At 48.0% G+C, this 26,208-nt stretch overlaps 2 protein-coding genes across 2 annotated transcripts; both read left to right on the top strand.

Annotated features, from left to right (window-relative positions):
- The first annotated feature begins 7,702 nt into the window (after positions 1–7,702).
- On the top strand, positions 7,703–10,489 carry LOC136996633 (olfactory receptor 14C36-like). Its single transcript, XM_067317521.1, has 2 exons — positions 7,703–8,244; positions 10,174–10,489. The coding sequence occupies exons 1-2, from the start codon at positions 7,703–7,705 to the stop codon at positions 10,487–10,489; spliced, it is 858 nt and encodes a 285-aa protein (XP_067173622.1).
- An 8,110-nt stretch (positions 10,490–18,599) lies between these two features.
- LOC136996643 (olfactory receptor 12D1-like) lies at positions 18,600–19,523 on the top strand (the record flags this gene model as incomplete). Its single annotated transcript, XM_067317531.1, has 1 exon — positions 18,600–19,523. A coding segment is annotated over exon 1 (924 nt), but the record flags the coding sequence as incomplete, so codon positions are not given.
- Positions 19,524–26,208: the final 6,685 nt, after the last annotated feature.

Below are 26,208 nucleotides of genomic sequence, written 5' to 3'. Positions count from 1 at the left end.
CTTTGGTGACGGGAGGTACTGACTGGCGTGTGTTAAAAGTCTGCATCTAAATTTTGGGGAGAGTGAGTTCGAGGCCCAGCTCTGGGATTTGAGTGGGTTCAAGTCCCACCTCCGGGATTTTAGATGGTTCGAGTCCCATCTCAATCTGGCCGGAAGGGGGAGTGTGCGGCCTGATCAGCGTAAGGCACGCCACAAGAGTCCGATATACATGGGAAACATACCTGGTGTAGAGAAGGGGATGCCCTTAGCTGAGGTACTGGAAAAATGGAGAAAGACTGATGGTTAGGAAAAAAGAAACTAGTGACCTTGTGCCAGGAAGACTGGCCCCTCCTTACCCAGGAAGGCAGCCCAGCTGAACGGTGGCCACCGCAAGGGACTTTTGACCAACAAGAACTGACCTTTTTTATGACATCATCTAGAAGACAAATTCCTGGGACAAATGGATATTGGTATGTATGGGATAATTGGGCATTCGCTAGAAAAATGGAGACATCTAAAAACAAGAGAAATGTTTCTTCTCAGAATACTCTAAGTAGTGCAGCTGCTAAAATACTTGTGGAAACCACTCCACCCTATGCGCTACCCTCTGCTTCAGCTTCTCTATAACCGCCCCCCCCCCCCTTGGCTTCCACCTCCGCCTTTCAAGCCCCTTTGTAAGTCGATCCTGTGCCAGGAGTGGCCCCGCCAGCTCTGGACGGGGTACCTCGGGTAGCTACTGCGTGAGTTTACCGACCCTGGGGGCCCCAAGATTTGATTGCATGGAGTCAACAAACTCCCAGGCTTAGGGAGGACCCAGAAAAAGTTTTGCAAGTAAGAAGGGGAATATTTCACACATATGACCACACCTGGGGGTGTGTGCAGATGCTTCTTGAAGCCCTATGCACTCCCGACGAGAAACATGTGATTCTAGACGCAAATTGTCGTTGGGCTGAACAGGGAGGAGTGGCGGCTGCCTGAACGGCATGACCGTCTGCGGATCCCGGATGGGATTATAACATAGAAGCAGATTATTGGCAGTTACAATTAGCTAAATAGGGTAGAGAGGAAGCCATACATTTGGCTGGACAGAGAACTGCCAGTTGGTCTAAGATCCGGGAGTGTCAACAACAAATTGACAAACACTCCTCGGCATTTCTGTGCAGAATGTTTAAGCAAATTAGAATGTTTGGGGGAGGGATTGACCCAGAGGTGGAGGCTAACAGACCCCCAGTAGCTTCTACTTACGTAGACCTAACATCCGCAGCTATAAAAGAAATATTTCTCCAAGCATGTTCCCAATTGGCCAGGAAAATCCACGGACAAAATAGTGCACTTGGCTACCTTTGTATACAATGGAAGGGAAGAGAATAAAACTAAGGAGAAACAGCAACAGAGAAAAGAGGGAGTGGGTATGCTAGCGGCAGTACTGAGAGAGGGAATTCCAGGGAACAGGGGTAGAGGCCGGGGAAGATCTGGGGGAGGAAGGTGGAGTCAGAATGTATGAGACAGGCAACCAGGACAGAGAGGACACTGCCATTACTGTGGGGAGCAAGGGCACTGGAAACGAGAATGTCCCCTAAGACCCCACGGAAGGGGCGGATTACAAGGAGGGACCAGGAGTGGAAACAGGCCACAACTTTCAGAAGCATGACAAGAGGCAGGGGACCTGGGGAGTCCTGTGGAAATGGGGATGAATGCATGGAATACAGCATTGGATTTTAAAGGTCGAGTGATGGGAAAAGTTGGAGGGCATGAAGTACCATTCTTAGTAGATACAGGGGCTACTCTTTCCATTTGAATTTTGAGCCCAAGGGACACAAATCATCAGACAGAATTATAATACAGCGGGTAAGTGGGAAAGGGGAACGACTATTGCCCAAGCCTATGCTATTCACGATTGGAGAGAAGGGAGTATGGGGTCATTTTGTAATTTCTACAGATTCGCCTTCTTGTCTCTCGGGAAGAGACTTACTAGAAACGATGGATACTCAAATCTCTCTCCAACAGGAAGGGGTAAAGTTAATCTTTATGGGATCATGTATTTTGGCTGAAATGGGGGACAAAAGGATAACAGAATTACCAATTCCACCTGAATTAAAATTAGTCCCACCCAAATTGTGGAGCCGCTCGGGGATGGACATAGACCTGTTAAAGTCAGCCAGTCCAGTTTCAATTAGAACAAAGGAAGGACCTCCCCCTGTGGTTAAACAATACCCTATTCCACAGGAGGCGGAAAGGAGTATCCAAAACTAGATAGACTATTATCTAAAATCAGGTATTCTACAAACCTGTGAATCTCCGTATAATACCCCAGTTTTACCAGTTAGAAAGAATAGGTTAGATTCTGATGGTGACCCCGAGTGTCGATTTGTACAAGACTTAAGAGCTATTGATCAATATGTAATTGCTCCTCAGCCAGTGGTTCCTGACCCTTCAACTATATTGTTACGAACACCCCATTGGGCAGCGTGTTTCACTGTAATTCACCTAACAGCAGCCTTTTTCAGTATACCGATAGCTGAAGATAGTCAAGAACTCTTTGACTTTATCTGGAAAGGACAGCAGTTAACTTGGACACGACTGTCAGAGGGATTTACCGGTCTCCAACTATTTTTTCACGAATACTTAAAAATGACTTGGAAGACACTGGGCTTCCAAAAGAATCCGTGCTAATACAATATGTAGATGATATATTGTTAGCCAGTAGGAATTAGGAAACATGTTTGAGGGACACTGTTTTCTTATGTACTGCCTTAGCAGAAAAAGGGCATCGTGCATCCCTATCCAAGCTTCAGCTGTGTCAAGGAAGTAAAATATTTAGCTTTTATTTTGAAAAAAGGACAGAGACTAATTGATCCGAATCAAGTAAAAGCAATTCTTGAGTTGTCATGCCCAGTAACTAAGAGACAGTTAAGGGGATTTTTAGGGGCTGTAGGATTCTGCAGAGCATGAATTCCTGGACTAGGAGAAATTATTAAACCCCTAGTCCAGACAAGAAAGAAAGAAGAGGCGGAGCCACTGGCCTGGGATTCAGAACGAGAAAAAGCTTTTTTATCTGTGAAAAAGGCCTTGACTTTGGCTCCAGCATTAGGGTTACCAGATTACAGTAAAGACTTTGAACTGTTTGCCCCTGAAAGACAAGGAGTAGCAAGCGGACTGCTCACTCAGAGGTTAGGCCCTCATCGCAGACCGGTAGCCTATTACTCAACCCAGTTAGACCCAGGAGCTAAAGGCACCCCAGGGTGTATTACAGCGATAGCTGCAACTGCAGCCATTATCGAGAAGGCGCGGCCCATAGTTGTGGGCCATCTGATGACTGTGTACGTACCTCTTGAAGTAGAGTTATTGCTAACGCAAAATGCTACCCAGCCACTGTCACCACAGAGAGCCCACCGATATGAACTTATGATTCTACATGCAGATAACGTAACCTGTAAGGGTCCGGCGGGGACGATGCCTCGACTCCCGACAGGAACAGATACACAAACACAAGGCACACTAAGGTCAATGCTGAGCGTTTATTACCTCTGCGTCTGAGTGGGGGTTCCCCAGCGATTTCCCAATCGAGGCAATAAAGGAGTGGGAGAGTCCCTGGCACCGCTGAGCGTCGGTCCATGGCGAGGAACGCTGGGGGGGGCACTGTACGTGGGTTTTGTGTACTATACACATGCGCAGTGGGCACATTGAGCTCATCGCTAATCTCGAGTCAAAGCCCAGGTGCACACCACACTGGCATAGGCCCAGCTACATGGCTATGGGTCAACATGTCCTGTTGATGCTCCTTTTCCCATGGAACGGTCTGGCTAGCTTCCATCACCTATCTCCTCGACATTCTTCCGCGCTTTCCCATACATAACCCTAAAAAGGTGCAACGTTTTAAATCCAGTTACACTATTGCCTCTACCCGAAGACGAGGCACGACACCACTCCTGTGAACAGGTGATTATCAGCTCCAGTAAACCCCGAGAGGGCCTTAAAGAGGTACCCCTCGAAAATCCTGATCTAACCCTCTTCACTGATGGTTCATCTTACTGCCTGAATGGAAAATGACGTTCAGGGTATGCTGTTACCAGGCTCTTTGAAGTACTCGAAGCTGGTCCTTTGCCCCCATCCATTAGTGCTCAAGGGGCAGAACTAACAGCTCTTACACAAGCCATGAAGTTGGGAGAAAACCTGTGGATCAACGCGTATACTGACTCTAAATGAGCTTTTGGGGTATGTCATGCTACAGGAATGCTGTGGAAGGAGAGAGGATTCTTTACATCGTCTGGGAAGATGATTGCTAATGGACAAGAAGTGCAAGGGTTGTTCAAGGCAGCTGAACTCCCTAGAGAAACTGACGTTATATATTGCCCGGCCCATACAAGAGAAGTATCTGATGTGGCACGAGGGAATAATCTAGCAGACAGAGCAGCTAAAGCAGCCACCCGACAACCCTTTTCTATAATTAACATAGACTCACACAAGAATGGCCAAACATATTAAGCTCAGCAAAAAATCTATGAAGATATACCAAAGAAGGGAAAAGAAAATTGGAGAAAATGGGAACCAATTCAAATGAGGAAGGAATTTGGACCATAGGTAATAAACCCATCCTTCCAGCGAGGTATGTACTCCCCATAGCTAGGTGGCGCCATGAACATGGACACGGAGGACCATCAGCTATCGCCTCACAAATCTTACAAAACTGGGTGGCTCTGGAAGTTTATGCTGTTGCAAAATGCGTAACCACCACCTGCTTGATGCACCAGAGGTTTAATGATACTCGACCAAAAACTGAGGAAGGAAGTTGCCTGTGGGCATATTTCCCTTTCCAATGCCTACAAATCGATCGTGCTGATCTCCCACCTGCTGAAGGCTACAGACACCTTCTTGTGATCGTCAGCCAGCTAAGTGGTTGGGTAGAAGCCTTTCCTACTCGCAAGGCAGATACAGCCACAGCAAACAAGGCTCTATTAAGGGAAATTGTTCCTCGACATGGAGTACCAGGATCTATAAATTTGGACAAGGGTTCTCCTTTTTCAGCTGGAATCTTAGCAAAACTATATCAAATTATAGGAATCCATAGAGAATTACATACACCCTACCACCCTCAGTCCTCGGGGCAGGTAGAAAGGATGAACAGAACCATTAAGGCTAAATTAGCACGAGTACGTACACAAACCAATCTTAAATGGCCAATAGCTCTAAATTTAGTTTTGTGGGAAATTAGAACTACCCCAAGACAGCCGGTAGGGTTGTCCCCAGTGGAAGTTTTGTTTGGACGACGGTTAGTTGTACCTGGGACTTATATTCCAGCAAAGACCAGCCTCTTGGACGGGGATGAGCGGTTAACCAAATATGTGTTAACTTGCATGGAACCAAGCCCAGTGGGCTCAGGCCGTACCTACGGAAATCAAGATACATAATACGCAACCTGGTGATGAGGTTATGCTTAAGGTACACAGCGGAAAAAATAAACTTGAACCAAAAGGGGAGGGCCCCTATACAGTATTATTAACCTTTATTTTGCTGTAAAGGTTGTGGGGAAGGATCATTGGATCCATCATTCCCATGTCAAGAAATCACCACCTTCCCAGGAGAGTGGGACCTCTACCCTGGAAGATAAAGCCATTGCAGCTCCCCAAAACTGAAGGAATTCCCAGTATGTGCTGCTCTTGTTTCCTTTCCAGGGCCACATGGACACGTGAGTCGCCGGTTGCTTGGCCGAGCCAACTGTCTCAGAGCGTGAACAAAGAACATTGCCCTCACTGGTGTCTTCATCACCCTTACAGGAGTGTCCTCCTCCTGAAGGCTGCTCCAAGGGGGGGAGGACTGAGATTTTACCAACACGGGTGGCTCCGGGCGACATGTAATAATTGTGGTCCTTGTGGCCCTTGTTGGTGTGACCAGTGTTACCGAGGCCAGTGGATAAATACCTCTCAAGGTTGGAGCTGGAGAAGTGTAACTAGGCCGGGGTGGCGGGACATATTAACTGCTGTTGTTCCTGCCCATTACATCAACCATGGGCTATAGAGGCTAGAATACATGCATTAACAGTATCGGCTAACTGACAACTCCTTTCAAATTATCAAAATGATTAGGTTGCTAATAAGCTTACTTACTATTCGGATGGCCCACTCCAAATTATCCATAACAGAGCCTGAGATTATGCTAAAATTAGAACTAAAAGCCACCCGAGCCCCAGAACATGGTTGCACCAAAAGAGGTAGCTCAAACCCTAGTCAACCAAGGAACACAAGATCATACCCTAGAGGGTGAGTGGACAAGTAATGTGTCCACCAGTCAGGGACTCTCCTCGTGGTTGAGCAGCCTATAAGGTTCCCTAATTGAGATGTTACTACCAGTAACAATCATACTGTTATTGGCATGTTGGGTTACTACCTGTGTACGTGATTGCTTACAAAAGATGTTACTGCGTTCTATGCAAGGATACCAGAGAATGCTCGAACAGGAACAATTCTAAGAGGGCAGGGATGCCCACAGAAAACAAAAGGAGGGACTGTTGGATGTAATAACATTTGCTTAGTACTAGTAACTACATTATACTGAAGCCTATGGCTGCACATGGCTGAACTTTTCCCAAAATTGTTTGAGGCAGTTCGAACAAGGAGATAAGAAAGTAACAAAGCAGCTTCAGCAATGACCACTGAGTACCATAGCTCCACCTGGACACAACGGGGAAACCAGCCAAGAGACAAGAAGCTACTACTTGTTGAGCAACCATTGGTGCAACAAATCGGAGAATGGACAAAGAACTTAACCCGCAGGGGTATAAATACCCAGTGAATTTTCCGTTGGGGGTCCCTCGGAGGAGGCACCCAGCTCGAGCTGTGATACTAATCACATCATCTTATCAAGAATCATTTTGTATCATCTTTTGGATAAAGGGGAAACCTAGAGTCGAACCCTGTTAAGGACACTGGATGCAACAGTTTCCCTAACATGCTGATTGATTTAAACACAGATAAATCCTCCAAAGAGGGGAAAGTAGCGGATGAATCCCTTCCTCTTTCCTCTAAGAAGCAGCTGGATATGGTGTTTATTTCATCTTTTGCAATGGTAAATGAGATTATACCCATTGGGTCACTGGACTAACTCCCCTTCACTCAACTCAGGGCATCCATCCCCAGGAACTGTCACCACCATGTTCCCACTGCTGTAGAACAGGACTATCTCCTCTGTTGCCCACGGACAGAGGTCACTGAGCCTCATGGTGCACTCAGCCAACACAAACTGGAGTTCAAACTAGGGAACTGACACAAAGTCCTCCAGAGACATAGAAAGTGAATGTGGAGGGTTTCTACATGAAATAGAATGGGTTTTGCTCAAATCCTTTCCTCCTTGGACAGTCCCCAATGCCCAGAGGGAGGGAATGCCCAACAGCAGCTTCCTCATCAAGTTCCTCCTCCTGGCATTTGTGGACAAGCGGGAGCTGCAGCTCTTGCACTTCTTGCTCTTCCTGGGCATCCACCTGGCTGCTGTTCTGGGCAAAGGCCTCATCATCACAGCTGTAGCCTGCGACCACTGCCCCCACACCCTCATATACTTCTTCCTTCTCAATCTCTCCCTCCTGGACCTTGGCTCCATCTCTACCACTGTCCCCAAATCCATAACCAATTCCCTGTGGAACATGAGGACTAATTTCCTTTTTTTTTTTTCCTTTTTCTTCTTCATTTCATCAGAATATTATCTTCTCCCTGGCAAGGCCTATCGTTGATACATGGCCATCTGCAACCCCCTGCACTATGGGACACTCACAGGGAACAGAGCTTGTGCCAAAATGGCAGCAGCTGCCTGGGCCAGGGGTTTTCTCTATGAGGTGCTGCGCACTGGAAGCACATTTTCAATTCCACTCTACCAAGGCAATGCTGTGGACCAGTTCTTCTGTGAAGTTCCCCAGCTCCTCAAGCTCTCCTGCTCTGACTCCTACCTCAGGGAAGCTGGGGTTACTGTGGTTAGTTTTCATGTAGCTTGTGGGTGTTTTGGGTTCATTGTGCTGTCTTACGTGCAGATCTTCAGGGTCATGCTGAGGATCCCCTCTGAGCTGGGATGGCACAAAGCCTTCCCCATGTGCCTCCCTCACCTGGCTGTGGTCTCCCTGTTTGTCAGCACTGCAATATTTCTTTACCTCAAGCCACCGTCCAGCTCCTCCCCAGCTCTGGAGCTCGTGGTGGCCGTTCTGTACTCAGTCATACCTCCAAGAGTGAACCCGCTCATCTACAGCATGAGGAATCAAAGAGACACTGATGCAATTGATTCAATGTACAGTATTTTAACAGTGATAAGCCACCCTCCTCTCTTCACAAATGGTTCCCTGTTTCTTTCAGGCTGGTTTTTGCCTTTTTTTTTTTTTTTTGGTTTGGTTGCTCTAGCTGTGAAAATCATCTCTCTACACAGATATTTGTATTTATCACATTTCTCCAGAGGCATGAACCTGGCCTGTCTGACCAGTGGCCTTCTGCAAATGTGTCTGTCACTGTGTCAGAGCTGGCTGCTGTAATAGCATGTCTGTGATAAAACAGGATCTTCTCAGCGCAGTGCCTGAAGGCCGGGCTCTTCTTACGCTGGGAAAGGAGGTTGGAGAGCAGGAGTTGCTTGCGGAGCCATAGCATCAGGACACTTGTGCTGGCCTGGGGAGTGGGGCTGGTAAGGAGGGGCTTGCAGGCAGCTGAGGTGGAGGTTGTTATCCTAGAGACAAGAGCAGGGGGGCAAGAGAGTTACTGGCCTCCATTTCCTCGTGCCATTGCTGGCCTCAGGCATCAGGGCTGATAGGGAGGCTGACACTCACTCTCTCCCACCCCAGGAGCTGCTGTGCCCATCAGAGGGGCTCAGGCTTGGTGCCAAGTGCCCAGATCCCTGCAGCGCTCCGTGGTGGGCACTGCTGTGGGGTAATTCCCAGACTCTCCTACTCTGCTGAGTTGGGCTGGGGAGAGGCGAGAGGAGGTGGGGAGAGCTGGAGAGGGGGCTGAAGTGGGCTGGGAAGTGCCTGGGTGAGGGAAATACCAGTCTTCAGGTGACTTATATGAACAGGCACTGCAGGGGAACACACCAGTGCACTTGCAATCCCAAACCAGACTTCACAGCAAAGGAACTGAGACATAAAGAGTGCAGAAGAGTGTGGTCTGTGCCCTCTGCCTGCTTCTCCTGCAGACCTGTGTGGCACAACCAGAAGAGACTTTCAGATGTAGCTGAAGAATGGCTAGTGTTCTGCCCTCTGACTCCAGTCTCCCACTGACATCTTTTCTCCTGAAGGCTGGCTTCCACGGGGCATCTGAGTCCCTATGCCAGAGCTCAGTATGAAGAAAAAGCATCTTAGGAGCCGTGACACACCTTGATGCTTCCTGGAGACACCCAGTGCAATGCACAATTGCCTTTTCCCATCCTCCATGCAGGTGCATGCCACAGCAGGGCATCATTTCCTTGGTGCACAAGAAGTCTAGGTTGCTCTCTATGACTCTGTACTTGCTGTCCTAAGAAAACAATTCAGAAAAGTGCCATGGGTGGCATGGCCTGGCCACCCCCTGGTGGGGGCTGTGCTTTGCTGGAGTGGCTGGCAGTGCCCAAGGGCACGGGAGGAATCTGCTGGAAGTAGTTTGGGAAGTTGGTGTCCTGGTCACCCAACAAAACCCATTTTGTCCAGCTGCACGCATTGCTGCAAGGAGTGCAGTGGAGGGAAGGCCTTTATGGTGGTGGAAGGGCAGAGCTGGAGGTTTCAAAGTGCTGCTGCGTGCTTTAGTTGATGACGAAAGAGACCTTGCAATGAACAAAAGGGGGCAGAAGGGGGCCCACCCCAAGTGCGTGCCCACAAATGAGGAATGGTCAGAGGGCAGAACTGGGGGGCAAGTTCTGACCCTATTCCTGCAAAACCAGCATGCCTGCCAGAAGTGCGTGTACACTAGAGCACACAGCATGGGGAACAAATGGGGAGGGGTGGGGAATGGAAGTCGGTGCGCAGTTACAGGGCTGCAATCTCATTGGTTCCAGAGATATGGTGGGATAGCTCATATGACTGGAATGCTGCAGTGGATGGCTACAGGCTCTTTAGGAGGGACGGGCCAGGAAGGCAAGGAGGAGTAGTCACCCTTTACGTGAGAGAGCAGCAGGAATTCACAGAGCTCTGCCTAGGGACAGATGATGAGTCAGTTGAGAGCTTATGGGTCAAGATTAGAGGGCAGGGTGATGTGGTGGCAGTGTGGTGGAGTTGAACCTGCTGGGGGATGTGAAAGGCAACAAGAAAGGCTTCTGCAGGTATATCAGCAGCAAAGAGAAGACTAGGGAATACGTGAGCCTAGTGCTGAATGGGGCAGGGGACATGGTAACAAAGGACGTGGAAAAGGCAAAGGTTTACAGTGCCTTCTTTGCCTCAGACTTTCCTGATAAGACATGCCTTCAGGAATCTCAGGCCCCCGAGACCTGTGCTAACATGGTGGAAGAGGATCGGGTTAGGGAACATTTAAACAAACTGGACATACACCTGTCCATGGGACCTGATGGGATGTATCCATGAGTGCTGAGGGAGCTGGCCAATGTCATTGCAAGGTTACTCTCAATTATCTATTAAGGTCATGGCAGTCAGGGCATGTTCATGGAAAAAGCAAACGCCACTCCTGCCTTCAAGAAGGGCAAGAAGGAGGATCCGGGGAATTACAGGTCAGTCAGCCTCACCTCGATCCCTGGGAAGGTGATGGAACAAATCCTCTTGGAAACAATTCCCAAACATATGAAGGGCAAGAGGATGACTGGGAGCAATTGGCATGGATTTAGAAAGGAGAAATCATGCTTGACCAAGCTGTCAGCCTTCAACAGGCAGAAGACTGGCTGGGTGGATGAGGGGAGAGCAGTGGATGTTGTTTATCTTCACTCTAGCAAGGCTTTCAATACTGTCTTCCATAACAGCCTCATAGACAAACTGATGAACTGCAGACTAGATGAAGGGACAGTGAGGTGGACTCAAAACTCTCTGAACTGCTGGGCATAGGCGGTTGTGATCAGCAGCATAAAGTTCAGCTGGAGACCAGTCAGCAGCTGTTTACCTCAGGGTCAATACTGGGTCCAGTACTGTTTAACCTCATCTTTAATGACCTGGATGATGGGACAGAGTTCACCCTTCAGCAGGTTTGACAACAATACAAAACCGGGAGGAGTGGCTGATACACCAGATGGTGGTGGTGCCATTCAGAGGGATCTCAACAGGCCGCAGAAATGGACAAGCAGGAATGTCATGGAGCTCAGCAAAGGGCCCTGAAGAGTCCTGCACCTGGGGAGAAATAACCCCATACACCAGGACAGGCTGTGGACTGACTGTCTGGAAAACAGCTTTGCAGAGAAGGACCTGGGGGTCCTGGTGGACAACATATACAACTAACTGGCTCACATCCAACATGACCAGCTGGACATGAGCCAGCATTGCACCCTTGCGGCAAAGAAGGCCAACAGCATCCTGGGTTGCACTAGGAAGCGTCGCCAGCAGGTCAAGTGAAGCGATCCTTCCCCTCTACTCAGCACTGGTGAGACCACCTCTGCAATGCTGTGTCCAGTCCTCAGCTCACCAGTACAAGAAAATCAGAAGGTCCACCAGCCTAATGGCTGCTAGTAATCAAAGAACCAGAATGAGAGGGAGAGTGCCTGGGAAGAAGGGGTGTCCCACCAACCAGCATGGGCCCAGCCACAGACTGGTTCCACTACCCTGCAGACAGCCAGGATACCAGATAGAACGAGGGCTCTGACAGTCAAAGGCAGAGGTGAAGGATGCCAAGAGGGACTCCATCAGCCAGAAGACTTTACCCAGTTAGCTCTGCACTAGCCTCCTTCCCCACAGCCTCTGTCTCTTCCTGGCACACCAGTGCAGGCAATGAGAACACCTTGAGTCCTGCCACATGGCTGGGCCCTTGAGAGCTTCCACAAAGTGCTCTGTCGCCACAAAAGGAAGTCTCTACTTCTCCCACACCTTCTCCACATTGCCCCGCTCTTCAGTGTCCAGTAGCACCAGAGTGTGTCCAGGCCAGCAGGGCTGAGGCACGCACCACATCCAGATACCTTTGGTATGGGGCTGCATGGTGAAGCCCAGGGAGAAACCTGTGGAGAGGACACGAGGGGCTCAACAGTGTTAGATAGAGAGCAAGAAAACACAGGCACCCTGGCTATCCAGAGCTGGGACCTGCCTGGTTCACTACCTCTCTCACCCATCCTCTCACGAGCCAGCCTGTTCATGAGGTGGGACTTTCCAGTGCAATACAGCCCTGTGATGGCCACTACCACCACAGGCTGTGGGAATTCTGACAGCACTTGCTGAGTCTTCTGCTGCACCACCAGGCCCTCTCTCTGTGTGGTCTCAATCAGGCAAATGGGCACCGCCATGCAGATTCCAGATGCCTTTGCTCATGACAAGCACAGACAGCAGAGGGGACAGGGAGACAGGCTGGTTAACAGGGTGTGGATACCCCACAGTCCAAACAGGAACACTCATTTTCATCCTACCTCATTTTTCCAAGCAAAACATTCTTTGCAACAACTTCCTTCTAACTCACCTCCTCCTCTTGCCCTCCTGCAAACGCTGCCATGGAAGCAATGCTGGCACTGAGCAGAGGGGCAGAGCCCCTTCCCATTTGTGTCACAACAGAAATGCTCAGCTCAGCTTCTAAAAGCCCACGGCTTAAAGGCCCAATTCTGCTACATTCAGTCAGGTGATGGGGGCAGCACTCCACACTATGCCACAAACAGAGATGTGAACTTTGCTAGTTTGCTGAGTGGCTAAAGAAGGGTGCCAACAAGGGTGGGGAACAGAGCAATGGCTGCAGGCAGGGACCTAGGACAAGAGGGATGATGGGAGAGAGGCTCCCAGCACAGACACACCAGCAGGGAGCAAAGCATAGGTTAGGACACATGGTTGAAGCTTAGGGGAGCTTAGTTAGTTGAGAGCTGAGCTGCAAATCCACAAACAAATGGCTTACGGGGTAAGGGGGTCCAAACTCAGGGGCTGAGCACTTAGGAGAAGGGGTTTGCATGCAAAGACTAGGGGTGTTGAGCACAGGGTCCCAGCCATCTCTTCCCCTTGCTCCATCTCAGGGCAAACCCAGAGCAGCAACTTTGGACTTGTTTCTATCCCCACCTGCAGCTTGCTGGGATGAAAAAAAGTCATTCCCCAGCTTGAGTGCCCCTAACTGCTTGCATAGGGGGATGGAGGGGAGGAACTGGGGAAAGGGACTCACCTTCACCTCTCTGGGCTGCAGCAGCTTTGCTCTGCCCTGGCTCCTGTCCTGCCTTCTATGCTGTTGTGTGCTTGGCCAGCCTCTCTCCTCCTCTTCTGGGAGACAAGGCTCAGATAGAAAATGAAAGTGAAAGTCAGGCACTGGGAGGGAGGAGGGAAACCCCATCCAGGGGCAAGGTGTGCTGTGGTCCACGCCTTCCCTGTTGTATCCATCAAGACACATCCTTCTCCATGAGGCCCCTACATCCCTGTCGCACACAACTCCCTTCTCTGCTTCAACCCCGCCACATTCATGCAGTGAGAAGACACACGCGCATACATGAATACGCCCTCCTTCCCCTGTGACAATCCAGACCTATTCCATGCAGGGTACCCCTGTGTGCAGACTCCCACCCCACACATACACAAACATTCCTCTGCCACAACTCTGAAACATCCCCACACTGTGTGTGCACACGCCCCTCCCCAAACACACACCTTTTTCTGCTGTAGCCTCATGTGCCGCACAATGGTTCCCTCACCTCCCCGTCCCTACAGCCTCCCATATCAGGTCCTCCCATCTGCTCTTGGACCACCATTTACATGCTTCCTCTTCTCTTTCATTCACAACATACTGTATTCTCCACAGCAGGTCTCTCTCACACACCCCTACTGTCCTGACATGGCTCCCAACTGCTCCTCCATATACACATGCTCCCCAAATACTTCTCCCCATGTCCCTCATCAACATGCCAAAACCCTCATGCCCCTCTCACTTACAAGTGTGCCACAATCCCCAGATACACCACAGTTCACCCATAACCCCCTCTACCCAACCTGTCCCTGTATTCCCCCATGCAGACGCATACCACGTTCCCCTCAGTCATGTTCCCTCTCTCTCGCCTTGCACAAGGACATGCACCACTCACACACTGACATGCTCCTCATCCTCCCAACAAGAAAGCCCCACCCCATTCCCCACTCACACTTTGTCTCCTCAATCTTACCTCTCAGAAACACCCTGTCTCCCATTCCCCTCACATACCCATGTGCTGTCCCAGGTCCCCTCACACACAGACATGAACCGTTCCCCCAGCACACAGACATGCCCCACCCCCATTCACCCCACCACCATGGACATGCCTGGTCCCCTTTTCCCTCCACACAAGCATGCTCCCCTGGACATGCCCGAAACCCTCATACACAAGGACAAGATTTGTCCCCCCATTTCCCTCACACCCACGCACACCTCATCCTCCTTTTTGCCTCCAATAAATGGGGATGCCCTGCCCTGCTCTCATACAAGTTTGTGACAAAAATATTCAGACTTCAGTCCCTGGGAAAATCATGGAATGAGGCCTCTTGGAACACATTTCTAGGCACATTAAGAAAAGCAAGTTAGTTTGGAACAATCCACATGGATTTACCAAGCATAAATCATGCCTGACCAACCTGATAGCCTTCTATAATAACATGCTTAGATTTATGGATGCAGGAAGAGCAATAGATGTCATCCACCTTGACTTTAGCAAGGCTTTCAACACTGTCTCCCACAACATGGTCTCTTCTTGTATTCAAGTTAGGACATTACAGTCTGGATAGGTGGGCAACTTAACTGGTTAAAAAAAAATGGTTGGATGATGGCACTCAGAGGGTCATGGTTAGTGGGTTGTACTCTACTTGGAAGCCAGTAATGAGTGGAATACTGCGGGGAATTATCCGGGGACCTGTCCTCCTTTACATCTTTATCAGTGATCTGGAGGAGGTCATGGAATGCACGCTTCTCAAGGGCAGCCAGTCAATACGCTTAAGGGCAGAGCTGCCATTCTGAAGGACCAGGAGAAGCTAGAGGAATGGGCCAACAGGAACCTTATGAAATGCAACAAAGACAAGCACAGAGTCCTGTGCCTGGAAAGGCAGCACCCCTTGCAACGGCACAGGCTGGGGACTTACTCACTGAGCAGCAGCTCTTTGAGGAAGGACCTGGAGATCCTAGTGGAGAGCAAGCTTAACGAGAGCCAGCAGTGTGCCAGGAAGTGCAGAAGGCCAACAGCATGCTGTGCTGTGTGAAGAGGGGCATAGCCAGTAGATCAAGGAAGGTGATTATTTCCCTTTGTTCAACACCTGTTAGAGCACATGAAGGATACTGTGCCCAGTTTTGACCCCCCAATACAAGGAAGGCATTGATCAGCTGGAGCAAATTCAGCAGAGGGGCACTGAGATGGCCAGGGAGCTGCAATACTTGTCCCATGGGCAGAGGCTGAGGCAACTAGGCTTGTTCATCCTGGAGAACAGGCAGCTTGAGTGGGGGGACCTAATAATGGTCTTCCAGTGCTTTCAGGAAAGTCTTGAGAAGAACAGAGCCAGGCTTTCCACAGTGATGTGAGGTGGGAGGATGGTAGACAATGGTCATAGGTTGAAACCAGAGAGCTTCCAACTGGATATAAGGAGAAACTTTTTCAACGTGAGAACAGTCAGGTACTGGAACAAGTTTCTCAGAGAGGTTGTGAAGTCTCCATCCTCGGAGGTTTCCAAGACCATCATTGATGTTCTCTATGAGTGCTTCAGCAAAGTGCTCTAAGTTCCTGGAAAGGCTGTCTTGGCTGAGGCCAGCGGTAAATGCAGCCATGCTCTGGAAGGAGATGATAGTTGGGATGCTAAGCACAGTGCAGATTTGCACCTTGAGGACAGCAGTAGTGGATCCTTTTGCTGCAAAACCCTAGAGTCCCAAGAGGCGTCTACTGGCAGGCAGTACCTGATGGCATAGAGGTCATCACTGATGTCCCTGTAGCTGGACCTGAGTCTTTATATACACAAGCCTAGAAGGATGGCTAGCCACTGCTCTGCATGGAGAAGGAGGTGTAGGGCTTTTTCTTGGGCTGGAACAAGCATGTCAGCATGTGTCCTGCTTTGTGTGGGTCCCTTCTGCTAACCTTCCTCCCTCATTCCTCTCACACCACCTCCCTGCTTCCTAGGTCTGGGCCAGCCCTGTCTGTTCTTAGAAACCAGACTGCTTCAGCTTTCCTTACCAATGTTTGGTCTCTCCCATAATTCTCCCTCTTACTTCGGCTTCCTTCCCAGCCCCTTGATACACAACACAACAACGGCTTCTTCATTGACACGGTTCATCTGTAAATCCTACTGGTGACTTTTCTACCTGACACTACTCCTTTAATCACTCACTCTGTCTCTCTCTTTTCTCTTCTCTCTCTCTCTCTCTCTCTCTCTCTTCTCTGAGGACAAGAAAGTGCATACAAGTCATGGGGAGGATTCTTGTGTGTAGTGAGAATACCTGCGGAAGATGTGGCGAGGAGTCAGTGACTGGCAGAGTGCGTGGTAGCAGGCCCAACGTGTGGAACCACACACTGACCAAATTCCCATCAGGGCCAGGCATGCATATTCCATTTTGTCAACAACGTCTAGCTGCTTCCCGGGCAGGAGCTACTCAAGGTTAGCACGGCTAAGATAATGAAATAGTTCTAGTAGATTTAAGGGGCCCTTATAAACAACGAGTCGAGTCCTGCCTGGATGTCTGACCCATGTGTCTGACCCATGCCTCCAGCAGCCTCCCATTGGCAACCCCTCCTCACAGTTCCCAGGGCTCCCCATGCAGCTTGTAGTGTAAGTAAGTCCTTTATTGAACCTATCCTGTTTAACCCCTTATGAACCTTGAGTGTCTCTTTCCACCAGTATCCGACCCTCTCTTGCCTGCCTTGCAGTCACATTGTGATATCCAGGAAGCCTTAATGCAATCTCAGTGCATATGGATGCCCATATCACTGTAACAGCACTGGTGTCCATGGAAGCATTATCACAGGTGACTGGCAGGATGGTATTCCAGGCACTGAGGTCTTGTTGCACTGTGCCATTGTGAGAATGGAAAAACTTCACCACATAAAGGTGCTCGTTTACAGGCACTTATGTGCAGCAGGAGTCAGGGGCTGTAAACACCTTTGGCATCCTGAAGGCATTGACGGTTGTCAAGTTGAATTACACTCAGGTGGTAGGACATCTGAAACAACAGTGCATTCCTACTTCTAGAGCTGATTTGAGTTTCTGAACGATTCTAATAAATTCCCGTTTGCCTTCATGTGTATCATATCCATTCGTACCACAGACTAGCAACAAGTGCCTGTCTTATAACTAAAATATTCACATTTAAATAGTCTCATGTATGTTATCAGAGGTTGTCTGCTGAAGTTTTGAATGAGAAACTGCAGAGAAATGCTTAGATATCACCAGAGTAATCCTAAAACCTTTTTGTAGGCTTAATAAAATAAAATAAAATAAGGACTATAAAGCAGGCAAAAGATGTTAAGTCAGAGACAGAAGTCAACTGTTTAGTTGTATCACGTCCAATGAAGCCATGATACCTACTCAACTTATTATACTTGGGAATTTCAAAAAGATGTAACAAACTTGTTGGAAATTTTCCCTTTAAAACTGTTACTCTTTCTGAGAATTAGGTGTCATAACCTTGCACATTTCTTTTTTTTTTTTTTTGATTCGACACCTTCCTCGTGCTTATGAGAGCCTGCTGTACAAATAATCGTTACCAATATTAACAGGATGTGGCTAGAAGAAGAGGAAAACTAACTGTTATTTTATCAGTGATCAGTCCAACTCCCCACAACATCATTAGATTTCTGTGTCCCTAAAACACTATGCCTTGATGTTTTCTGAACTGAAGTCCCGTAAGATTCAGAGGCTTGATCCCAAGAGGAGTTATCAGAGAGACAGAAATTTTCCTTTGCTGGAAATAAATGTGATTGTTTCAGTGGCAGAGAGTACTCTATAAAGGTTTTCTGACTCCACTGAACAACTCTTCAGAATTAATCCTCTTTGAAAGCAGTGTATTATATGTGATCTACTATACTACCATAGTTCTTTCAGTTTTGGGAGAGATACAGTTTGTTCAGCTAGGAATAGGAATGAAGAAAACAATATTAGAGGACCCTTCTTTGATTTAAAAAAGGAAAACCTGCAGGATTTCAGAGTAATCTTCATGTAAACATTAGGTAACCAACCTTCCTTCCTTCCTCCCTTCCTTCCTTCTCTGTTCCTCCCTCCCTTCTTCCCTTCCCTTCTTCCTGCCTGCCTGCCTGCCTTTCTTTCTTCCTCATAATTTTCTTTGCTTGCTATTCTCAAACATGCCATTCCTTTCAGAGAGCTGGTACACAGGTGGCAGTTCCAGCATCAGTATTGACCACATAGGTTACAACAGTTCCAGTATTTGTTGAAACAACTGGGGTGGGAAATCAAGGAATTCTTTCATGTCCCTTTCCAGACTCAGTATCTGATCTTTTCCATTTATGAGGCAGCATCAGCTGATGATGCATCTCATGGAAGAAGACTCTGTGAAATGGATATAGCAGCTCAGGATAGAAAGATAGGAAGTTACTGCCAAGTTATTCTCTCTTTCCCTGCAGGGATGGATAACCAGACAGAGGTGAGGAAGTTCATCCTCCTTGGCCTGACCAGCCTTCAAGGGCTACAGAAATTCCTCTTCATGCTGTTCTTACTGCTGTACCTGTCTACCCTGCTGGGGAATGTGGCAATCAAGATTGTAGTGGCATGTGAACCCCGGCTACACACCCCCATGTACTTTTTCCTCTTCAACCTCTCCTGCCTAGATATTTTCTACTCCACAGTTGCCGTGCCCAAGATGCTGGCTGGGTTTCTCTTGGGGCACCATGGCATTTCTTACACTGGCTGCCTAAGCCAGCTCCACTTCTTCTACTTCCTGGGAAGCAGCGAAGATATGCTTCTGGCTGTCATGGCCTATGACCGCTTTGTGGCCATCTGCTACCCCCTGCGCTACACCCTGATCATGAGCCCACGGGCCTGCCTGCTGCTGGCTGTAGGCACTTGGACTATTGGCTTCCTTCATGCTCTGATGCACACAGTCATGACCTCCCGGCTCCATTTCTGTGGCCCCAACCACATCCAGCACTACTTCTGTGAAATTAAGCCCCTGGTGAAACTGGCCTGCAATAGCAGCCAGCTCAACCTGAACCTTCTCAGCATCATCACAGGGAGTATTGTGATAGGCCCCTTTGTCTTCACACTCTTTTCTTACCTATACATTTTTTCCTTCCTCCGACTTAAAGTCCAGTCCAAGGAGGGAAGGAGGAAAGCCTTCTCCACTTGCATCTCCCATCTCACAGTAGTGGCCTTACTCTATGTCCCTGTTATTTTTAACTATGTGCCACCTTCCTCAGGGAGTTCAGCCAGCTGGACAATGACAGCCACACTTATGTATACTGTTGTCGCGCCAGTCCTCAATCCTTTGATCTACACCCTGAGGAATGTGGAGGTGAAGCGTGCCCTAAAGAGAAGACTTTTCTCCAGTGAGTTACTAGCACAGAAAATGTTCTGCCTTGCAGCTTGTGTGGGGTAGTAGGCAATGGACAATGCAATGAGAGGAGCTTTTGGCTCAAGAATGTGTTGTGCAGAAACCTGTTTTTCACTGTCAATGGCCTGGGTCCCTTCAGAAACACCCTACATACTGGATATGGTCCCATCTCTCCTATCTTGGGCAGTAGCAGTGCTAAAAGATGGACATATATCGGTGGAACAGCCACTCCCATTCATCCAACTGGAAAAGAGAAGCAGCTCCAGAGAGTGATACTTCAATAAAAGCACCTTTATTAGAGTGATTTACCCACAAAGTCACTTGATTTTTCTTTTTTTTTCTTTTTCTTTTCGGCAGCTGAATCCCACCCCCAGTCAGAGCTGTCAAGAGAAGTCAAGGCATGATTCATCTTATCCTAAAGCTGATAGACAGGGAGGGATTCATTTCTTTCCATGGGATTCAGTTGGCCACGTACAGGCATGTATGTCATGCCGCTTGAAATACTCTGGGTATCTCAGCTGGTGTCTCTCTGCTGCTCCAGAAAGGCATAAGTCTCCCATAGGCGCTATGCCAGATCTACTGGCCCTGTATGGATGTCAGATATCCTAGGGCCTCTGAGATGGTACTAGACACCTTTGCGTAGGCAACTTCATTTGCCAGTAACTCACATAATACATTGTGTCTCTTAATATGGACGTTCTGTACAGCAGGGCAACAATATGGGAGCAGGTTTTGCTCTCCACCAAACAATGCCTGCTGATCTCTTTTAGGGTCTCCCCTCTTCCTCTAGCCAGGAATTCCCTGGTAGCATTTACATTCGCTCATAATTACAACACAGTTACAAGCTTCCTATGGGGAATGCCTCTATAACTTTACTGCCCAGCATTACTGATAGTGTCATTTCCAAAGCTTGAAATACCACAACCTTGACAATGTAGCTTGGTCCATTTCACAAATTCCTCCTTCCTCCAGTTCTGTAGACTTGGGAAGATAACTTTTGGAGAGGGATCTCCCATTCTAAGACCACCTCGCCCTCTTCACGTGTGACTGGGATCACTTTGATCACTGTTTTATCTAAAACTGATGGTCTCCCATGTTTGCTACACTCAGCTGCCACCCACAGTCTCTCAAAATCTTTATCAATACCTTCCTTTAGCTCTACAGATCAAATAATACTATATTGGGAGTGGGTAATTCTATGCAGCCTACCAGCCTGCACATCTGGGATCAAACCAGCCAGCTGAGTGATCCCTAAGCTACTGTCTTTAGTATTTGGGTAGAACATGGAATCACAGGTACAGGCAGGAAGATGTAACAAGCCTTTAGCTGCTGACTGAACACTCAGGTCAAGCCTGTGGAGGTACACCATGGTGCATTAGATAGATTGACTTTGTGACTGTTTAACCCTTCAAGATATTGACCTTCTGCAGTAGTATTAATGATGCCTTTCCAATCCACCTTAAACAGGACTCAAGTTTTTTCTTGCAGCTCGAGTCTTCATATCCCATTTGTGAGTGCTGTAAGATCTAGGTGAAGAGACAAGGGTGAGCGGGTTGGGCCCAGAAACTGGAGTCAGACCTCAGGTGATACTGGCTCTTGTGTCTGTGGTGCCAGTAACTGGGGCAAGAGGGGGTCCTAGCATCAGTCACCGGAGCAGGACCATAGGTTGTTGGGCCAGTGTACTTGAATATCAGCTACTGAGGGGGGCCAGGGTGAGTGGAGTGAGGGTCTCAGTGTCAGCAGCTGGAGCAGGGATCACAGGTCATAGTGCCCGTGTACCTTGGCAATAGCTGCGTGGGGAGGGGGACAGAGTGCTTGCATTGTCCCTTAATCTGCTCTGTGTGTGTTTGTGTATGTGTGTGTATGTGTGTGTGTCTGAGATACACACTCAGCCTCACTACTGGTTGAATTTACAAGCAGGAGAGCAGCAGCTGTGCTTGGGCTGGAGAGGTCTGCCCTCAGTGAACCAGGCTGAGCTCCAGTGCCCAGACAGGAATCCTTGCATCCCAAAGCCCGCTGGAGGCAGCGGCTTTATAACATCTCGCAACAAAATTACAATTTTTTAAGGGGGTGGGGCGCAGAAAGTTGACTTTTGCATTGGAGATACCATTATGTCAATATCTAAAGAACCACATGGCCAAGACACAGTTACTAGTTGAAGCAGCATTGTTCACTCATGCAAGCTTCATAATAAAATCCTTTGCCTATTTGCTAATCCTAATCACAAAGACCTTGCCAACAGGCAATAAGATTTTGCACCCGGTAGAAAACTAAACAATATAATTCTGAGTAATACAGCCAAAAACATTGATTTTTTTCTTCTCCACTCAGGAAACTGGCCAGCATCTTGGGCATGACAGTGGAACATCGGCAGATTTCCCAAGCAGAAGTGCATGGGTTATGAAAGTGCTAAGCAGCCACAAACAGCACAGTGATGAGGATGTTCCCAGACATGGTCACAATGTAAATCATGAGGAAGACTAGAAAGAGCGGTATTGACTTTTGTAAAGGTTTCCAAATGCCAGTAGGATGATTTTCCTGACCTGGTTTTAATGTCCTCATTCATTTTTTGTCATGAATTGCACCAAGAAAAATGAATAACAGATTAAAAGTCAGGAAAAAAGCATTAATGGGAGCAGTTCTACATGTATTCTGTGTTTGAAACACACTGTAGTGTGTTCCATTCAGTGAAGATCAAAACAAAAGAGGACTCATTTTAAAAGAGGTATTTGATGGGGGTGACGGAAGAGTGTGAATTGTCCTCAAGGTGTTTCTCCTTTTGCACTTACTGCAGGAAGGGTTTTTATGATTTAGGTTCAGAAGAGCAGACCCTCACTCCAGCAGGAGTCAGGAGACTGACTCCTGAAGGATCCATCTCCCTTACCTTCAGACATCTCCAATACGGACATCCACAGCTGGTGTTGTTGTTTCAGGTTCATTTTACGAATGAAAGAGGACTTGCCGCCTGCCTAGACCCACTTTTCTTGTGACACCTGAGAAGCCATACAGTATCTCCAGGGGCTGGTAAGTACAACACAAGGCAGACCCTTGGCTTGTGGAGCAGAAAGTGGAGGTCAGACAGAAAACCTGGGGGCCTCCCTGATGGTGCAAGATTCCTATGTGTGGACAAATAGATTGAGCCATAGATTTCCATGTACTGTAACAGGAGCTTTGGAGGAATAGCTCACATGTGCACACATATCCTGTAGACACAGAAATGCAGATAGGTGAATCTGGTTGTAAAGCCCACCCTTACCTCAGGAGATGAATCACACCTGAGATATGACCAATTCTATCCATTACCTGCACAAAGGCAATACAAGTTTTGGTATAGATATCTATACACTAGAAATCTGATTTGGGATGGATAAATCTCCCATCAAAGCCTGGAGAAAATAAATACCTTCTTCCTTTTTAGCATTTATCTACCACATAACTTACATTACAGCAGTGTTAACACTTCGGTGTGCTACACACAAAATAGTAGAAGATGTTATTGATTCAAAGAATTTGCAATCTTAGAGTCATAGGATAATTGGAAGAGACCCCCAGAGGTCATCTAGTCTAAACCCCTCCTCGAAGCAGCTCTAAGAAGATGAAATTGTTAGGGATTTGTCTGGTTAAGTCTTGAACACCTCCGAGGGTGGAGATTCCATGACCTTTCTGGGGAACTTCTTCCAGTATCTGACCACTCTCATTGTAGATAATAAGAACAATAATACCAAATTAAATAAAAACATACGTCTAATAAGAATTTTCTATATTCCATCTTGTGTCCCTTACCTCTTGTGCTATCACCGTGCAGATCTGAGATGAGCCTGGCTTTGTCTTCTCTGTATCTGCTGATCGGGTAGTTGTAGAGAGGAAAAAAGGTGTCGCGTTAGCCTTCTCCTCCTAAGGCTGACCAAGCCCAGTTTCCTCACCATCTCCTTGTACATCATGTGCTCAAGTCCCCTGAGCATCTTGAGAGCCTCCACTGGACTTGCTCCAGTATGTCAACATCCTTCATGTACTGGGGAGTCCAAAACTGGACACAATGCTCTAGAGGTATCCTCACAAGCACTAAAGAGAGGGTAAGGATCACTTCCCTCTGGGCCTGCTGGCTGCACTCTTACTAATACACCCAAGGTGTGGTTGGCCTTCATTTGCTGCAGTGACACACTGCAGACTCGTTTTCAAGCTCTTGTCTTTCAGAATCCCCAGATCTTTCTCTGCAGACCTGCTTACTAGATAGTTGGACACAGCCTGCACTGTTGCGTGGGGTTATTCCACCCAGATTCAAGCCATAGTATTTGCTTTTCCTTCATTTCAGGAGGTTCCTGTTAGTCCATTTCTCCAGCCTGTCAAGGCCCTCTGAATAGCAGCCATGCCCTCCAGTGTATCAGGTCCAACAAAGCATCTCTCCTAGTCAGTTCATCAATCAGCTTCACCAAGAAATTATCTTCTGTGAATTCCAGAAATCTGCTCAGTTCCTTGTGCCCAGCTGCGCTGCCCTTCCAGCAGACATCGGGGTGGTTTGAGTCACCTGTGAGTACCAGGGGCTGTAACTGTGAGGCTTTCTCCTGCTACAGGATCATCTTATGTCTGTGTCCCCCACCGCAGCACCTTTGTGAGTTGGTCCAGAGATTCCCACGTCCCTGGCTCTGCACTCTATGAGCAGTTGCCTGGCTGCATGGCTGCCATGGACTTGATTGGTGCCAAGAGCCCTACAACACTCCCCTGGAAGGCAAAAACAAGGAACATAATTGCACGCTAACTGGGCCAAGTATGACACCTACAGACCATGGCTCTGTTCTCACCACAGACAGCCTCAGAACCAAGATCCCTGCACCACCAGAGTTCTGCCAAGCCCCACAGCCTGCCACCCTGAATCACCCAGGCCCCAGGACTGTAACTCTGCCTCAGTCACTGCCCTACTCCCTCCAAAACACTATGAGTGACTTTACAGATGTCTTTGAGAAGAAGGTGGAAGAAATGCTACCACTCTATGACACATATGACTGCCACATTGACCTGATCCCAAGAAAGGAGATGCCTTGCCACTCTGAATTAGCAGCCCATCAAAGGATACCTTGAGGACAATCTGGCACAGTGATTTATCTACCTCTCCTAGTGGCTCCTCATGCCAGAGGAGGGGAGGAAGACTACGGCCCTATATAGATTACAAGAGGCTTAACAATATCATGGCGAAGAACTGGCACCCCCTGCTCCTCACCCCAGAGCTATTAACAATCCTCAGAGGTCTCTGCTTGCTTTTGAACTTCGTTCAGTTTCTGCCACTTAGCAGCTGCTCAGGTCTCGTCCCATCTAGGGTCAGGAAAAGTGAGTGGCCTTTTCTAATCATTCCATAGATAAAGCCTATTCAATCAGTGTATCCATTGCTAAGTCTGTATCGTTCTGTCTATGGCAATTAATGTGATAATGTAGCTCAAGCAAATGGCCCAGACCAGCTGAGCTGTGGTTCAGTCTCAGGATATGGGAAGCAATACACAAACTCCTCAACTTGTAAATTACACATCTACAGTTTAATTGTAAAAAATAAAAAATAAAAATCCTACTATGTAACTTAAATGACTACCACAGTATAAGCACTTTTTAAGATACACTCAACATATGGCAGTAATTGTGAAGCTACAAACATTTATACATTCAACACACAATAGCAGTTTGACAGTACTGATCAGCCTGTTCCTACTGTCTATGTACTAAAAACATGTGACCTGAGAGTATTCACATGTTGCAGCTTTCTGGCATGGGTGTGGAAGCTCCTCTGCAATGTCTTGCAGCAGTTTGGAAGTCAACCAGGAGGGCTGAGCAGCAGTCAACTACCTTCCAATCCTCTCCCACATAGATTTTGCAGTTGGAGGCTTTATTATGAGTGAGTCATTCTGGAGCATTTGTTCCTTTGTCACAGGTGGGATGTCTCCAGCTGCAGCTACTCTGTTTCTGGCTGGCTGTCATTCTCACTGTGGCTCTTTTGGACACTGCTGAGTGCTTATGTTTCCACTTGTGCACAAATCACCAACCACAGGCAATATGCTCTTGCATGTATTGAAATTCAAGGTCATCTCCCACAGCTTCCTGTGCTGAGCTTAGACCTGACTCATCACCTTGCCTGGTCTGATGATTATCGGACTGCTGACAGAACCCACTGCTATCCCCAACTGAGATCTGCTTGGGTGTTGCGGGTCTGTGCTCTATTGGTGCAGGTGCTGCCCATGCTATGGCCACCCTGGGCTCCCAGCTCACCTTTGCTTGTGGAGCAGCCCCGCTTGCTGCTTTCTGACATCTTCTTAGAAAAGAGCCCGTGACTTTAGTAACTCTCCCAAGCAGTCACTCAGGTGTTGGAGGGACTGTCACAGGATGTTTGCCTGTGTCTGTAAGAACTTGAATATCTCAGTAATGGTCTCTGTGCTTCACTTTAAAAGTCCCGGTTCCCAAAAGTTGAGAGGAACTGTTCTGAGTGATTGCACTTAGGCTGAAACAAGAACTTATGCATTTGGGGAGGAACACAGGACTGCAACTCTAAAAGAAAGAAAGACAGCCAAGATTTTTCTTTTGCTTCTCTATGGGGGGAAGTCTGGCTTAATTACTTGCGAGAAGAATATCTGGCTGAATTCACTACTCGTAACACCGCTTACACAACATCTTGAGTTTGCATTTGCTACAGTCTGGCCTGAAAGCT

This window comes from Apteryx mantelli, unplaced genomic scaffold (assembly GCF_036417845.1).
Source record: "Apteryx mantelli isolate bAptMan1 unplaced genomic scaffold, bAptMan1.hap1 HAP1_SCAFFOLD_63, whole genome shotgun sequence".
NCBI classification, from domain to species: domain Eukaryota; kingdom Metazoa; phylum Chordata; class Aves; order Apterygiformes; family Apterygidae; genus Apteryx; species Apteryx mantelli.
This window is presented reverse-complemented; position numbering and strand designations above follow the sequence as displayed.